This window comes from Polyodon spathula, chromosome 10 (genome assembly GCF_017654505.1).
Source record: "Polyodon spathula isolate WHYD16114869_AA chromosome 10, ASM1765450v1, whole genome shotgun sequence".
Lineage (NCBI taxonomy): Eukaryota > Metazoa > Chordata > Actinopteri > Acipenseriformes > Polyodontidae > Polyodon > Polyodon spathula.
Window position 1 is genome coordinate 22,330,646 of NC_054543.1, and position 18,545 is coordinate 22,349,190.

Below are 18,545 nucleotides of genomic sequence, written 5' to 3' on the forward strand. Positions count from 1 at the left end.
AAATGCTATAGCAGGTGCACGATGGTGGTAAAGTCATGGTGGTGGTATTCATGGCCCTGTAGTTTAATATTCAGAGTTTAGGGTTGCTTCTACTTTCAGTTATATAAAACAATGTTGGAGTACATGCAGAACCTACATTGCACTGAACTTTGTCTTTCCTAGACTCCTCTTTAGAAATCTTGCCATGTTTCTTTGTTTTCAAGCACATTATGATCGGGTCCAGACGTAAACCTTCATCTTACAAACTGAGAGGGGTCAAGAGTGTCTACCAGCCCTCTGAATCCCAACTTGGCTGCCCAGCTCAAACTGCCAGCTACGTTTCACATGGCCAGGCCTGCATGACGGGGTTTGATAGATACCCGCTTATGGAATAACAACACAAGGGTTTTACAAAAACACCCACTCAGCTGGTTCCCAGAACAGCGAGATAGATTCAATTATTATCCCGGTGGGCGTAGCGCTTCAGATGCTGTCATGTTACTCACATAGCCATCACACACCTGTCTGCATCTACTTTAGAGAGACAAGCGAGGTGCTGCTGAATGCTTCATTTAAAATCACCTGTCATGGTTGAATTTTAATTCAAACCTTAATCCGAGGGTTCACACAGCAGCTTGCAAGAAAGCAGCTTGGGTTTTCAGAAAAGAATGCGCACAAAAGGTGAAATTCAATTGACATCAAATCTCTAAAGAAAGCAGATTCACTACATGGCAATGAAGGTTGTGTATTACATCACAAAATCCTCAGCTGTGCCTACGCACATAGCTTAGTTTGGGTTTTTAACTGGCTCCAAAGACATTCAAGCTTAACCCATTAGAACATAAGAACATAAGAAAGTTTACAAACGAGAGGAGGCCATTCGGCTCATCTTGCTCGTTTGGTTGTTAGTAGCTTATTGATCCCAAAATCTCATCAAGCAGCTTCTTGAAGGATCCCAGGGTGTCAGCTTCAACAACAGGGAGTTGATTCCAGACCCTCACAATTCTCTGTGTAAAAAAGTGCCTCCTATTTTCTGTTCTGAATGCCCCTTTGTCTACTCTCCATTTGTGACCCCTGGTCCTTGTTTCTTTTTTCAGGCTGAAAAAGTCCCTTGGGTCGACACTGTCAATACCTTTTAGAATTTTGAATGCTTGAATTAGGTCGCCACGTAGTCTTCTTTGTTCAAGACTGAACAGATTCAATTCTTTTAGCCTGTCTGCATATGACATGCCTTTTAACCCCGAAATAATTCTGGTCGCTCTTCTTTGCACTGTTTCTAGAGCAGCAATATCTTTTTTATAGTGAGGTGACCAGAACTGCACACAATATTCAAGATGAGGTCTTACTAGTGCATTGTACAGTTTTAACATTACTTCCTTTGATTTAAATTCAACACTTTTCACAATGTATCCGAGCATCTTGTTAGCCTTTTTTATAGCTTCCCCACATTGTCTAGATGAAGACATTTCTAAGTCAACAAAAACTCCTAGGTCTTTTTCATAGATTCCTTCTCCAATTTCAGTATCTCCCATATGATATTTATAATGTACATTTTTATTTCCTGCATGCAGTACCTTACACTTTTCTCTATTAAATGTCATTTGCCATGTGTTAGGATCATTCCTTCCTATCCAGGGGCACAGTAGAAGGGGAGTGCAGGGTGTCCTTGGTGGGACTTCATGGGTTAAAACTAGGGCGATGCACTCCTGCAGCAACAAGGTGATACATTGAGGCAGGGATTAGAGAAACAAGACCTCCTGTGGTTTAGCTTTAAATTGAAGATAATAAAACTGGGACAAAAACTAAGTAGACTGTTATTAACAAAGTACTATCCCAATTGTCAGCCAAAGTAGGTGCAAGGGACTAACATCCTTTTAACAATAATAGAATTACAATGTTGAATTGTGCTACTTAAACGACTATTCCTGCAGCTACCAATCTCCTTACCTGCATAATCAATTAAAGGCATGCAGATTGTGAGACTTATTGTTTGGTAACTGCTGTAATAACTCTAGTGCCAGAACATGCATAAGCTATTTATAACCTCCGACCGCTGCAGGTGTTTACAGAAAGAGAGACAGCTTATAAAAGTGTATCACAGTAAAGGCATATCAACAAAGTGTAATAATAAGAACATAAGAAAGTTTACAAACGAGAGGAGGCCATTCGGCCCATCTTGCTCGTTTGGTTGTTAGCAGCTTATTGATCCCAGAATCTCATCAAGCAGCTTCTTGAAGGATCCCAGGGTATCAGTTTCAACAACATTACCAGGGAGTTGGTTCCAGACTCTCATAATTAAAATGTACAGTAATGTAAAGTAACGTACAGTTAAAATATGGTAATGCATAGGTAAGCATTGTAAAGAACAGAGAGTTACGGGAAATCATATTAATAAGTAAACAATGGTAAATGCATATTGTAACTATGGGAAAAGCATCGGAAAAATGAAAAAATACCACACAAAACTTTTATGAAATGTAGCTACCTTTAGGGATTGTTAAGAAACAGAGACGCCAACAACAAAGTGAACAGTGTTTAAAGTTTTAACTCACCGACCACATCGAGGTGGTAGGTGTGGTTGATGGACCCGTATTTGTTCTGCACTATGCAGGTGTAATTCCCTTTATCCGAAGGAACCACGCTCTCCATTATGAGACTCCAGTGCTGAGGCCGAACCTGTGGATAGGTCATCAGCAGTTAACCAAAACAATCCAAACTCAAAATAGATTCTTAAATATATCTAACAACGCTGGTCTGTCTTTACACAGAGTCTGCTATAAAAAGGGATGTATGAAGCAGACACATATGCTAAAGGCTGGAATGGATCTAATCTTGTGAAAAATGCCAATAATACAGCCAATCTCTTGCAGCAATAACACTGTGAAACTCAGAAACAAAAAATCAATTAAAGTCTGAAACTCCAGTTCAACGCTCTCAGATTGTTGAAAGATATTGAGGATTACTGGTAAGCAAATGTTTGCTAAAAAAAAAAAAAACCTTTTAATTTGTTTTTTTTGCTGGGTTTAATTCAGTTACATTTAATAGTTGATTGGAGGAGTTGATATGCTTATCAGATGCTATATACCAGCTTTTCAAGAACTCCACAGGTGGAAATGGAAATTTAAAAAGGCAGGTGTGCAGCAAGACAAACCACTGCACACTGTGTGTGTGTGTTTAAGTAGTACTCCTGAAAAGACAGTGCTCTATGTATCTGTGGTGTTCCACAAGGCTTCATTCTAGGTCCCTAATTGTTTTCATTATATATGCAACTGTTAGGTGACATTATGTGCAGACACAAAGTGAGCTTCCATTGCTATGCCCAGCTGTATTTGTCCCTAAAGCCAGGAATTACTTCTGCCTGGGTGTTATTAGCTACTTGCCTTACAGACATCAAGCCCTGGATATCAAAGAATTTTCTAATCTTGAATTCAGATAAAATAAAGGTTATGTTAGTGGGCTCAGAGAATCAACTAAAAGGAAATGTGGGACTACATGAGCTCGACTCTTGCAGTCTCTCATCAAAACTTAATCTAGAAATGAAGAATTTGGAGGTCATATTTGATCCTGATCTATCATTTAAGACTCATGTTAGGGAAGTTTTCACAAAGGAGGATACGGTCAACATGCCCCACATGTCAACCTGTTCCTATCCAGTTTTAAATAACTTTAGCATAACTGAGGCAGAAGTGTTAAAGGGACTAGGAGCTCTTAAAATAAACAAATCCCCTGGGCCGGATGAGATCCTCCCAGTAGTACTCAAAGAAATGAAAGAAGTAATTTACAAACCGCTAACCAAGATCATGCAGCAGTCTCTTGACACAGGGGTGGTACCGACAGACTGGAAAATTGCAAACGTAATACCGATCTACAAAAAGGGAAACAAAACTGAACCAGGTAACTACAGACCAGTAAGCCTGACTTCTATTATATGCAAACTTATGGAAACTATAATAAGATCCAAAATGGAAAATTACCTATATGGTAACAGGGTCCTGGGAGACAGTCAACATGGTTTTAGGAAAGGGAGATCGTGTCTAACTAACTTGTTTGATTTTTCTGAGGATGCAACATCGATAATGGATAATTGCAAAGCATATGACATGGTTTATTTAGATTTCCAGAAAGCTTTTGACAAAGTCCCGCACAAAAGATTAATTCTCAAACTGAACACAGTTGGGATTCAAGGAAACACATGTACATGGATTAGGGAGTGGTTAACATGTAGAAAACAGAAAGTACTGATTAGAGGAGAAACCTCAGAATGGAGTGTGGTAACCAGTGGAGTACCACAGGGATCAGTATTAGGTCCTCTGCTATTCCTAATCTACATTAATGATTTAGATTCTGGTATAGAAAGCAAACTTGTTAAATTTGCAGACGACACAAAAATAGGAGGAGTGGCAAACACTGTTGCAGCAGCAAAGGTCATTCAAAATAATCTAGACAAGATTCAGAACTGGGCAGACACATGGCAAATGACATTTAATAGAGAAAAGTGTAAGGTACTGCACGCAGGAAATAAAAATGCGCATTATAAATATCATATGGGAGATACTGAAATTGGAGAAGGAATCTATGAAAAAGACCTAGGAGTTTTTGTTGACTCAGAAATGTCTTCATCGAGACAATGTGGGGAAGCTATAAAAAAGGCTAACAAGATGCTCGGATACATTGTGAAAAGTGTTGAATTTAAATCAAGGGAAGTTATGTTAAAACTGTACAATGCACTAGTAAGACCTCATCTTGAATACTGTGTTCAGTTCTGGTCACCTCGCTATAAAAAAAGATATTGCTGCTTTAGAAAGAGTGCAAAGAAGAGCGACCAGAATTATTCCAGGTTTAAAAGGCATGTCATAGGCAGACAGGTTAAAAGAATTGAATCTGTTCAGTCTTGAACAAAGACGACTACGTGGCGACCTAATTCAAGCATTCAAAATTCTAAAAGGTATTGACAATGTCGACCCAAGGGACTTTTTTGACCTGAAAAAAGAAACAAGGACTAGGGGTCACAAATGGAGATTAGACAAAGGGGCATTCAGAACAGAAAATAGGAGGCACTTTTTTACACAGAGAATCGTGAGGGTTTGGAATCAACTCCCCAGTAATGTTGTTGAAGCTGACACCCTGGGATCCTTCAAGAAGCCGCTTGATCAGATTCTGGGATCAATAAGCTACTAACAACCAAACAAGCAAGATGGGCCGAATGGCCTCCTCTCATTTGTAAACTTTCTTATGTTCTTAAGTTAAAGTATCTTTATCATTTCAGAAATATAGCCAATTATTTCCGTACCTGACGCCGATAAACTAATGGATACCTTTGTTTCACCTAGAAATGATTATTGTAATGCAGTTTTTTCTGGTATTCCAAAACATGCGATATCCTGAACAAGCTGCAAGCGGAACACCACCACTAGAATTTTGACTTAAACCAGGAAAAGTGAACATATTACCTGTGTTTTGGCCAAGTTACACTGGCTGCCTGTGCAATATAGAATTGATTACAATTTTGCTGTTAACTTACAAAGCCCTGAATGGATTAGCACATAGTTATTTGCAGGAGTTACTGACTCTGCATCTTCCAAAATCGCTGAGATTGCAGGGCTGCTGGTTATTCCTATGGTCAACAAAAGCAACATGGTATGTAGGGCTTTTTCTTCTAGAGCTCAGAAATTATGTAACGCTCTGCCTTAGTTTGTCAGGGAATCTGGGACTGTTACAGTTTTCAAGTCAAGACTAAACACTCACTTTTATAAAATAGCTTTCTTATCTTAGTGGGTTTTAATCTAACTTTTAATTTGCTTCTTTTGTATTATGTGTACACTTATTTTAATCGGTTATTTAAATTTGTCAGACTGTGGCAGTTGTATGTGTGACATGCTATACAAATGTATTGTGGTTTGATCTTTTTTCTGCTATGTACTGTACAGTGTTTTGCAATACTTTTATATAAAAAGCACTATATAAATACAATAAACAAAAATAAATTAAAACTAGAACTATAAAGGCTTCCAAGCAGTTATTGTGAAATTTAAGCGCATTGGTAGTTATAAATCAAACATTATCATCACAAATCATTTTGGACACAGCTGACTGTGTCAATTTTGGCAAAAATATTGGAAGCATTGGTTAGCAGCAAATTAAAATGTTACTTGGATGCAAACAATATCCTAACTAGTATTTATTGTGAAATGCATTTAAGCAATCAGCTTCATTCAATTGCTGGCATTAGTTCCCTGAGGCCTGCAAACTCAGAAGTTTGAAAAATATATATGAAGCTGTGGCAGAGCAAAGCTCTGCCCTTTAAATTGGCAGGGATGGGGTTAACTTCCCCTACCTGCCTGGGTTTATTATGTTCAGGTGGCTGGGGTTGATTAGTTGATTAGGTTGATTAACGATCAATCAGCGCCCAGCCACCTGATATAAAAGGAGGCCTCTGCTTCTCATTTGGAGGGAGGGAGCTGAGGAAGTAGGTTGGTTTTTTTTGGTTGTTTAGAAAGTTTGAATCCAGTGAAGGCATTGCCCAGCCTGGAAACTTATTTTTGTAAGTTTTGCTTTTTATCTTTTTTGTGTTTAAATTGCTTTGTTTTGGCCCTTGTGCCCTTTAATTGTGTGTTTATTTATAATAAAAGTATATTTGTTTGAACTGAAGTCTGTCTCTGGGCCTCTATCCACTCGCCAGCCTGCCACAGAAGCTGTGTTTGTGTTACAGACAGTGCAAACATTTGGACAAAACATCACTGTGTTGTCTGAGGAAGATCTTTTTGTGAACTGATACTGTATTTTGAAGGAAACAGTCAAAAACACAGAATACACGTTTCAATTGCTGCATTCTGTTACCCAGAACTTGCTGCACTGACTGCTCTTGGCTGCTGTCTTTGACGTCACAAGCAGCTTTTAGAGAAACACCTTCTCCAAACCTTGCAGCATAGCATACATTTTCAACATGCTATACTTACATTTGTGTGGATTATCAACAGTCAATTGTAATTGATTAACATTAACTTTATTGTAAAATTATACATCACTTATCACAGATTTAGTATATTATGTTTGTTTAAATTATTTACTTAATATATCGCTAACAAGGCTGTTCACGGCTTCATTGTATAACGATAAAATGTCTTTTGCCTCCGCTAACAAGGTGGCAGCAGTAGTTAATTGCATTACGATTAGCAAGTCACTCGTGACCTCTGCATCGTCCCTTTGGTTCACAGTAATGTTATGCAAAAATGGCAAATATTTTTAAAAAATCAATCTTACACTCTTAAAAATTAAAGTGGGCACACACACTATATATATATATATATATATATATATAACCATTATATGATTTACTATTAGCTATATTAGTTTTAAGCAGTGTATGTGGCAGGAGAAGGCAGTATCATTTTTTATCAGGAATTACATGGTCATTACATTTCATGGTCATAGGTGGCCCCTTGTGGTGAACTTTACAAAGTAAATCTATGAACGCTGTCAATGTGCTATATGAAACAAAAGAAAAATCTAAAAGTTTGCAACCAGCAGCAATAGGAGCTACTCTATGGTTTTAATGACAAGTGGTATAAATGAAACAAATGAATGGGGAGAGTGAACTTTATGAACGCAAAGAAAACTGAACAGACAGCACGATTAGTAACAACACACTGGCTACCAGATGTCAAATTAATTTTCGCTAATGCATTTTAGGAGGTAGTACTAAATACAGTAAGTTAGTATCTACTAACATCTACACAACAAACACCCACTGAAATACGTATTAAAAAAAAACAAACAAAAAAAAAAACATAGTTTGATTTAACATGTAGGCCAGTTGAAAATAAACAGTTGACAAACCAGGGCCATTTTTAAGGTACATACACTGTGTGTAAATTATTAAGAATATTTTTTCTTACTTGCTGTTTACTGCACCGCTGGAATACTGAACTGAAGCCATAACAGGGTCTAACCATGGAACTCACAGGTAAACGTTTTGAAAGAAAAAATAAATAAATACAATTTTGCTTACAAGATTAGCCTCTAATCTACCATGATATAGCTACTATTTTTCTGGCTTGCAAGTTCAGCTGCTAGTGTGTGTGTGTGTGTGTGTGTGTGTGTGTGTGTGTGTGTGTGTGTGTGTGTGTGTGTGTGTGTGTGTGTGTGTGTGTGTGTGTGTGTGTGTGTGTGTGTGTGTGTGTGTGTGTGTGTGTGTGTGTGTGTGTGTGTGTGTGTCGTTCTGTACATGCCTTCATGGCCACGAAGTTATTTTAAGTAAACAACGTTTACGGCAGAAAAGCTGCTCAGCTCTAATTACACTAAAATGTTCGCTTTTGGGGGATTCTCTGTAAATAACCGTGTGATCTTCATCGCTACAATTGTATTTCATAGAGCAAGCGATTCTGAAGAGTTCTGCCTACACTTTTCATTACCTAAAATAATTAAATCAAAGATTCGTTCGCAAAGTTGTCCCCCTCACCCCCACCGTCATGCATCTTTTAAGTGGGTTATACGCCCATGATATTCTCGATTTGTGATTGTTGCTTTACCACAGTTCAGTCATAAAAATAATTTTATTCAGATTTTTAAACGAACTGTACAGCGTGTGACTTGTACAGAGCATGTATTATACATTGTCTTCTGGTTTAAATGGTGTATTTTTATCGACTGGCTTCGGTTCAGCTAACAATAGCGTGTTACACACATGCAAAATCTCACTTTACAGTATATTTTATGTACATAAGAACATAAGAAAGTTTACAAATGAGAGGAGGCCATTCGGCCCATCTTGCTCGTTTGGTTGTTAGTAGCTTATTGATCCCAAAATCTCATCAAGCAGCTTCTTGAAGGATCCCAGGGTGTCAGCTTCAACAACATTACTGGGGAGTTGATTCCAGACCCTCACAATTCTCTGTGTAAAAAAGTGCCTCCTATTTTCTGTTCTGAATACCCCTTTGCCTAATCTCCATTTGTGACCCCTAGTCCTTGTTTCTTTTGTCAGGTTGAAAAAGTCCCTTGGGTCGACATTGTCAATACCTTTTAGAATTTTGAATGCTTGAATTAGGTCTCCGCGTAGTCTTCTTTGTTCCAAGACTGAACAGATTCAGTTCTTTTAGCCATGTACATCCCGAGATCACAGTATTTTTTTCTAAACAATTTTATTACGATTTTTAAACAAACTGTACTGGTGTGACTTGTAAAGCTCATGTATTATACATGTTATTCTTTCGATTGTCTTCTGATTTAAAAAGCACGGTGCAGTTTTTCTTTCTTCGTATGGATGCTGTACAGCTACAACAGGGCATCAAAAAATGTGTTTGTTTTTAGTATGTTCTGTTTACAGTATGTGTCTTTGTATAGTATACTGTGTGTATGTGTAAAATAATATCAGCCTTTCCAGAGTAATTACCGTGTTTTAAGCTGCATGAGTTGGAGAAACTGTTCTTTTTAGACAGCAGCAAAAAATGGTTGCTTCAAGAAATATTTTTACTAGACTGCTGTTTTCCATAGCAACAGCTCTCCCAGTGGTAGGAATGTGTCATTTCAGGGTGAAAAAATTGGCAAAACTGGCACGTCACCCATATTGATTGGCTCATTGCGGCCATGTTTGTTCATGTAGGAACTTTTCCAGAAAACAGTTTTTAGAGGACACACAAAGATAACGTATACCCAAGACTCATGTCAATCGGCCAAAGGGTTCATGAGGAGTTGTCATTTAGAGTTTTATGTAAAATACAACATGACTGCCACACCATGTGACCGGTCAATTTTTCTTTAAGTAGAATCAATCGTGGACATGAGCGCACTATGTACAACATTTTTCACAGTTGTACTATTTACCGTTCATGAGAAGAACACTTTTGAATATTGTTCAAACTTTTCAGTAAATCCAAAATGGCTGCCACATCATATAACCAAAGGCAACCACATTGACCACGGCACAATGTCCCATATTCCTCTACATTGGTGCCAAATTTTGTGAGCTTTGGTGAAGCCGTTTAAAAATTATAGGCAGTTTTATAGTCAATTGCATATGCAGATTATGTCATTCAGCGTGGCTGCCATGATTTCCATAGTAACAACTTCCCTTGAACAAGCGTAACATGTGACCATATTAAGATGTTTTATTCCAATTTTTGTTTCAATCAGATAAGCGGTTTCAGAGAGGAAGTTCTTTGAATTTTGATGATTTTATATTTTCATGGTAATTTTATGACATTAAAAATGTTGGTTGCCAAACCACAGTACCAATCAGCTTCAAATTAACAACAGTTAATCAGGGCCTATCCCTCAACATGTATAGCAATTTTCAGAACTGTGCAATACACAGTTTTCAGTACATAGGCATTTTAACAAATTCTGCAAAATCCAATATGTCTGCCGAACTACGTGACTTATGCAAATTTGCCGAATATCACTGACCATAGGCATCTACCAGCGTACCGAATTTCATAAGTTTTTGAGCATCTTTTGGAAGAATAAATAAATAAATAAATAAATAAATAATCCTAACAAAAACAATAGTTTTTGAAGCCTAACAATAACACCAGCTTTGAAGAGAGTTCCACAGTTCTGCACCCTGAGAAGGGAGAGGCACTGTTCTTGCTCAATGTCTAATTCACTATGGGAGGTCTGTTCCCTAACCCTCTTATTACATGAAAACAATCTTAAACTGTGATCAAAGTATTCTTCCTCTTAGAATTTAAATAATTATTTTCAGTTACGGTGCCTGTAGGTCGTCTATACCTTGCTGAAATACAGAACTTCATAGCTTTCACTTGTTATTATCACAATGAAAAAATATTTTCAAATTTATTTTCCTTAAATATTACCCTGCTTACCTGGAGGTCTGCGCTCAAGATATTCCCAAAGCTGATAACATACATTCAAAAGGACCGAAATTCAGCCCATACCCACACTACTGACACCTGCATCTATCAAAATGGTCACTGATATAAGTTGAGGGTTGAAATAACATTAAGTTTTCACCAAATAAAAATGTTAGCTAATTCAACATCAGCTGATGATTCGTGCAAGGATTGTAATACACTTTGTTGTAGAAAAAGTGACCCCCTTTAAAAAAAAAAAAATTAAAAATCATTATATTCAGCAATCATAGTTCTCCAGACAAGCAATAAGGTAGAATCAAGCGATGTGGGTTTCCAGCCACCACAGCTATCTTTATAGAAGTGCTGAACATATTGAACACAGGCATCCCTGAGGTTTCCACAGCCAGCTAAATGAGCCCTGAGTGCTAGCTTTTTTCTTTCACATTTTTGGTGATGAATTGAGTTTGAACAGGAGATATGTTGTCAGGACTAAAGTACTGATGAAGACTGAACTATTATTATAATTTTTATTATTTTATTTATTTTATTTATTTATTTTTATAAGAGAACACCAGCTTTCAGGACACCCTGAGCAAGGGGAGGCAGTGTTCTTGCTTTCCTGTCATCTCCACACAATGCAGTGAATTTTTTACTCTGTGCCTCAACCACAGCTCCGATTTGTTAGTGTAACCTTGTATCAGCTTCAACAATCTCGTTAGACACGATTTTGAAATGAGGAGGATGCCTATTGCCTTCAGCGGAGAACCCTCCAGTGCATTTGTTAATTGTGCATGACCCATACCTAGCAACTTGTTCATAACAGGTATATTCTATTGATATTCCATAATAATGGGTACAAAGAGTAATACAGGTTCATTTTGGTGATGGCTCCTTTATTAGTCCATGTACCCAGAATTGTGTCCAAACAAAACACACAGAAAAAAATTATGCTTTATCTCACTTATTTTAATGTATCTCACTTTTAAGCTTAAAAAAAAAAACAAACAAAAAAAAACCTGCCATTATTAAAGCAATGGAATAATTACATGGACTGTAGTTACAGGATCCAGAGAAAAGTCAAATAATCTTCATTTGTTAAAGACATTTTTAATTAATTAGTCTGAAACTACAAAACTTCTGAACAGGTGTTTCTCTTCTTTAAAAAATAAATAAATAAGTAAAAGTTTGCTTGTGGCAATGTTGCCCTGCCCCTGTGTGTATTTCTGTGTTGTATGTTACATGTAGTGTGTTAATGTTGGTGGTCATTGGTACACGGGACGTAATATGGGTTACGAGCACGATGTATATTTGTATTTAGGCACAAGGATTGCAGAGCACTTCACATGCAGGTAAAAGGTAATAATATGTGAGCACAGGGAATTGCACTTTTATTAATTCACGTGCAGTTGTACCGAGACTCCAATTGAATGATTGATTAGCAATCGAGTCTCAGTATAGCTGCATAAAAGCAGCATGTTTTCACTCACTCGGGGTTGTGTGTTCAGTGAGTGGATACCAGGTGTGGAGAGGAGAAAGTAAAAAAGTCATGTAAATAATTAATTTCAGCTCACTGTGTTTGTCTGTGTAGTCCGTTTTGTTTGTCTTTTTGTTTTGGCTAAAGTGCCATGTCCTGTGTTTTGTTTGTCTTACAACCTTTTATTTTTCTGTTTGTTGAATCATTAAATGCTGAGTGCAACCAAGCGCTCAGCTTCACCAAACTCCATGTCTCTCCCCGTTTATTCTGTGTTAGTTCCTGGTTCTGGTCTGACGTCACCCACTACAGCTGTCTTTGTGACACGTGGTGTTATCATGGGATTATAGACGCAGAATAGAGCAGGAACCGTAGTTTTTTGGGAAAAAAAGGATTGCTGATTTTTTTGAAGAAAAAAATGGAAGGCTGGAGTGACAGATCTAGACTGAGCTAGAGGCGCTCCTCTCTCTGGAGGGCCAAGGTTAATGCCTTGCCAGCGGGGTGTACGGGCACACAGTTGTTGTCTGCCCCTTCCAGGAAGAGGAGAAGGAACCAGCACAACAGAGGAAGCTGGGGAGAAGGAGCAGGAAGAGAGGGGTGAGGGAAAGCTGCAATAGCAAGACGAGGCTGGGGACGACGGCTTGAAGGCCTTTTTCAAGTACCTTGCGGCAGAGTTGTGCCCCGGCTGTGGGGTATATGGGCACACGTTGGCCCTACACCCCACGCAATATGCAGAGGGGGAACTAATGCCCAAGTGGGAGGAGCCCATGCGTCCAGTGCCCAGATGGGGGGACCGTGGGAATCCAAAGCCCGAGGGAATGCTTTTTCCACATCCACCAGCAAAGGAAGAATGCCTGTTGTTTCCACGTCCACCAGCAGCAAAAGGGAGAGCCGCACCAGTCCCCTGCAAGTAAGGGCGAGCCGCACCAGTCCCCTGTAACAAGGGTAGACTACACTCCAGGCTACATGGTCATGCGATCCTACCCCGACGGGCGTGTACTTGTCTCCCAGGAGTAGAGCAGCAGGAGCTGTCTCTACCTCCACCAGCAGGAGCAGAGCAGTAGAAGCTGCCTCTGCCTCCACCACCTCCACTGCCAGGGGCAAAGCAGAAGAAGCTGTTTCTGCCTCCGCCACCAGCAGGAGCTGCCTCTGCCACCTCCACCAGGAGAGGGTGAATGCCTGCTGGGTCCCCGTCCACTAGCAGAGGATGAATGCCTGCTGGGTCCCTTTCCAACAGCAGGGTGAATGCCTGCTGAGTCCCTTTCCAACAACAGAGGATGAATGCCTGCTGGTATCACTTGCCCCACCATCACAAGGAGTGGAGCTGGAGCTGCCTCTGCCTACATCATCATCAGGTGGAGAGGAGCAGGAGCTGCCTCTCCCTTCACCAGAAGGACCAGGACTAGATGCTGGCATCCCTCAGCAGCCCTTGCATAGGCTGCTGAGAGAAGCACGGGGAAGAACCGCCTGGCCGCAGTGGCCGAGAAGAGGGCCAAAACCCGTACCCCAGCCTCTCCTGACTCCCTGCACATCATCGGTCCGGGGTGCCTGCACGACAACGCCCAAGGATGCCTTCACGTCATTGCTGGGGGATGCCTGCCTCGTACCGCCTGGGGTTGCCTGCTGCTCCGCATCGCCTGGGGCTGCCTGTGTCTCTGAATTGCCTGTGGAGCCACCGGTGGCAGGGTACGAGGGAGAAGGAGAGCTCCCACTGCCGCCTCTGGCCCGGGGCTCCCCTCCTGAGTTCGCCTCCCGAGGGTCCGCTGCTGCCTTTGCCTGGGGTCGCCGGAAATGCTTCGCCAGGGGTCGTCGTCAGCTCTGCTTGGACGCACGGGTCATTGTGGCCGGAGCCCCACCAGAGGGAGCTGCCAGCTATCAAGAAGGGGAGAGTGGTCAGGAGACCACCTTACCCGCAGCAATTTCACTGCAGGAGTTCTTGTGGCTGGAGCCCCACCAGAGGGAGCTGCCGGCTATGAAGAAGGGGAGAGCGGTCAGGAGACTACCTTACCCACAGCAATTTCACTGCAGGAGTTCTTGTGGCTGGAGTCCCACAGGAGGGAGCTGCCAGATATGAAGAAGGGGTGAGAGATCAGGAGATCACCTCACCACACAGCAATTTCGCTGCTGGAGAACTTCGGGGAGGGCTGGAGACCACCAACCCCAGTAGCCTTTCCGCTGCTGGAATTGCCCCGGCTGAAGAAGTCAGCCTGGGAGCTGTCAGCACGTCTGCTGATAGGCTCACCGCTGTCAGCATTTTCACTTCCAGTGTTACACTGGGAGGAGAAACTCGCCCTGCTGTCAGCATGTCTGCCGACAGCATTGCCAGTAGCAGTGAGTGGAGTGGAGAACGGGTGTGATGAGGAGAAAGTAAAAGTGTCACGTAAATAACTAATTTCAGCTCACTGTGTTTTTCTGTGTAGTCCGTTTTGATTGTCTCTTTGTTTTGGCTAAAGTGCCGTGTCCTGTGTTTTGTTTGTCTTACAACCTTTTATTTTTCTGTTTGTGGAATCATTAAATGCTGAGCGCAATCAAGCATTCAGCTTCACCAAACTCCACGTCTCTCCATTTATTCTGTGTTGGTTCCTGATTCTGGTCTGATGTCACCCACTACAGCCGTCTTTGTGACAATGCCCAATTTAAAAGTTGTGTAAGTTACTACATTAATAAACTGTGTCATCAAGTGTGAGAGAGAGAGCGAGCAAAAGAGAGAGACCCAAAGTGAAGCTGAGGGAAATTATTTCTCAGACTAAGAGAGACACCCTAAACAGGATATCTGGATATAAAAAATCATTAAAAAAAACAACTTACTAAACATAAATTGTTTTGTTTTTTCGACTTTAGAAACCTGTCACATGTACAACACAAGATTTATACAACAAAAGACAATTTTTACAAATCCTTGTTTGGTTTATTTCTCTTATTGGATTCACAATGTACCTTAAAGCCCCCAATGCGATGCGCCTGTTTGAAGTCTCTGCCGTTCTTGAGCCAGCGCAGGGCAGGCTTGGGGTTCCCTCCAGCCGAGCAGCGGAACTTCACAGTGTTGGCGGCCGGGACCGCGTGGAGCTTCTTCTCCATTTTCTCCAGATTAGTCCAGAATGGGGCATCTGTTTCAAGAAGCACACAAAATAATGTTTATCATCTTCAAGCACTATATGGTTTCCCATGGCTGGCTTGAAAAGCCTTCAATTATTCTAGTTGTATTACTGAAGTACCATGCATGAAGCACTAAAAAAAAATTCAAAATTCAAAAGCAGCCAGCACGGTTTAAGTGTTTCTGTCGATAAACCCCCAAAATAGAAACCTCCACCATTAGAGAGAGCGACAGACATAAATCTTTAATATTCTACATAGCTCAGATACTTTGCTTTATTTAAAACACAGGCTTTTCATTATTAGTTTATTTTGCAGATGCCTTTACCCAAGGCAACTTACAGAGACTAGGATGTGTGAACTATGCATCAGCTTAGAACAACGTGTCACCCGAAAGATAGAACACAAGTGACTTGCTGAGGGTCACACAGTGAGTGAGCTGGGATTTGAACCGGGGACCTCCTAGGTATAAGCTCTTTTCTTTAACCACTGGACCACACAGCCTCCTATAGGTATGGTGTAGCAGTCATTTGTCGCACAGTTTAAAGAAGTGCTTATACAGAGTGTTGTAGCTGATTGCAGTTGTACTAATCCAATTACAGAAGTGACAAATCACCTCAGCGCTTTCAAACTATTGCAAGAAAAGTCCCCTTTAGGAAATTCCAGAGTTAGATGCCTGAAGCTGTATGCCTTCTAGAATGTGGGTCAATTCACATGTTTTCACATTAAGTTAATTAATTAAATGTTAATTGTTCTCATTTAGTCAAAGACATTATTCCGAGAGCATCCCTATTGTTACATCACAAATCTGAATGCCTGTTGTCAAGAACAGAGGAAACAGTCACCAATAAGTATTTTCAAATACATAGAGAGACTTCCAGTCACACATGAGGGCCGGAGTTCTACTAAACTAGAACAAAACAGTTCTCTGACCATTTGACCTTCACAGCCAATCAGACTATTAGGACAGAAAGTGTCCTAATAGTCTGAAAGTTTCATTATTGTGCTCTATAGACCACATGACCTTCATCTTTGTATTAAATAAAAACAGTAAATCTCTGCTTCTAGTTGATTAGGGAATGTGTTTCTTCAAACTAAATATAGTGCATTGCAAGAAGACACAAAATGGTAAACCAGGGGAAAAATTAAATAAATGAAAGATTTGAGATATGCTCTGGCACTTCATTAAAAGCTAGTGAGAAGACATAGAAATGTCCTCAGGAACAGCAGGAAACAGGTTAAAAATATCTTAACATCATGCAGATGCACACAGATTATTTTTAAATTTGGTGATAAAAACATAAGACAGAACACTTTGCTGCAAGGAAGTGCTTGAAAATCTCAAGACAGATGGGTGGCACAGACCTCTGAGATTTCCCATTTATGACACAAACCATTTCAACCCTCACTTGCTGCTCTTTGCTGAAATACAAACATTGAAACCATCTCTGAATATCTGCTTCATTCATTCTTCAACTCTACTAATCCTCTATTCAAAACCAATATGGAAAGGGCTTCCCCTGTGGTGCACCCAGTAAAAGGCACTCTATAGCCTGAAGATCACTACTTCAAATCCAGGCTATACCACTGCCAACCGTGGTCGGGAGTTCCCAGGGGGCGCTGCACAATTGGCCAAGCGCTGCCCAGACAGGGAGGGTTTAGGTTGGCTAGAGAGATCTTGGCTCCACATACACCAGCAACCAGGGCTGGATAGGCAAACTAGGCACTTGTTTCTTTCGGGGGCAGCAAACCATAAGCACAAGAAACAGGAAGAATACATTGTACCACCAAAAAAATCTTGCCAGTTGTCTGATATGTGGTCATTTATATCCAATTTACCAACTATTACATTTTTATAGAAATGGCCCAATGGCACTACAATACATTGCTGGGCACAACGAGCAGTTCATGACAACATGCAAGCTATAGAAATACTTAGAATTACAACTATGTGTGATCGTTTTATTTACCACATTTATCAAGGCAACAACTGCATGCAGGTGTGCTTAAAAGTATTCTAATGGGGATAGATATTTCTGCATCTTTTTTCATTCTAAACCAGCTAATGATATTCCAAGTCTACAGACGCTGGCAGAATCACACCCTTTTTAATTCTAACTTGATGCTTATCCAAGTGTGACCCTGAAGTTATTGTCCCTGAACCAATTAAGGGTATTGTTTCTATATGCAAGGGTTTTCCTTTTTGGTAACATAGAGACTTGCATTAAGAGTGTCTGTAAAGACTACGCACTATTTTCTGCATTTACTTGTTTTTTCAGCATGACAGAATTATGGTATTTTATTCAATTTTGTGTAGATTGCAGCAGGTCACTAGGGATGGATGTTTGTGAAGGCATTAATCAAAAACCTTTCTTCCATTTCTTTTTTTTTTTATTTCAGACTGGGTCATTTGTTTCGTTGGTCTGAAGCTGGTACTGTTTTTAACAGCAGTCTTGATAGTCAGAATGTCTGCAGTCAATTGATTTCTTACATCTGTTTTTACAAGGTTCATCTGAGAGAAAAAAAAAAAAAAACTTGCTTTAATTCTGCAGAGCTGTGTGGCAAAGCCAACATATTAATGGCAAGTGTAGGAAAACACACTCAAACTGATTTTGGAAAGCCACAAGCAATAAAAAATACCACGTTTACTTTGATTCAAACTTTTTTTTTTTTTACGTTTTAGTGTTCAAATGTGACTTTTATTTTTTTTTTTTTACTGACTCTCCTTAATGGACAGTTTGCAACCTTAAGCCAAATGCATTTTAACGAGGCTTACTACTTTCTCAATCACCAGTACAGCAAAACCAGTTACCTTTACTGTTCATTAAAGAAAATGCTCTTTCTTCAGGGTCAGCGATAAGGTTTTCAGCGATACTGGGCTTTCAGCACCGGTTTGTAAATGACCACATATCAGACAACTGGCAAGATTTTTTGATGATTTTTTGATGATACAACTTTGAGCCTAATATCAATGATAAATGTACCATGTCCATGATCCTATTGTTCTGAACTCCGGTTTCTTTTAGTAAATGAATATTAGTATTAGTGGTCTGAAATACAACAATTAGCTTCCAAACATTACTATCTTAATACTAATATTTACTTCAAGAGGCAAAGTCAGTTTTATACTAAAGGGCAGAACATGGGTTTGTTCTGGACATGGAAATGTCTTTATAACAACCATGTAAATGTGT

At 40.0% G+C, this 18,545-nt stretch overlaps 1 protein-coding gene across 1 annotated transcript in view; it reads right to left on the reverse strand.

Moving 5' to 3' along the window:
- The window catches only part of LOC121321987 (fibroblast growth factor receptor 2-like), an 80,677-nt gene that overhangs the window by 44,057 nt on the left and 18,075 nt on the right, over positions 1 to 18,545 (reverse strand). The window contains 2 exon segments of the mRNA XM_041261380.1: positions 2,532 to 2,655; positions 15,196 to 15,365. Of these exon segments, the coding sequence (XP_041117314.1) occupies positions 2,532 to 2,655; positions 15,196 to 15,365 (294 nt within the window).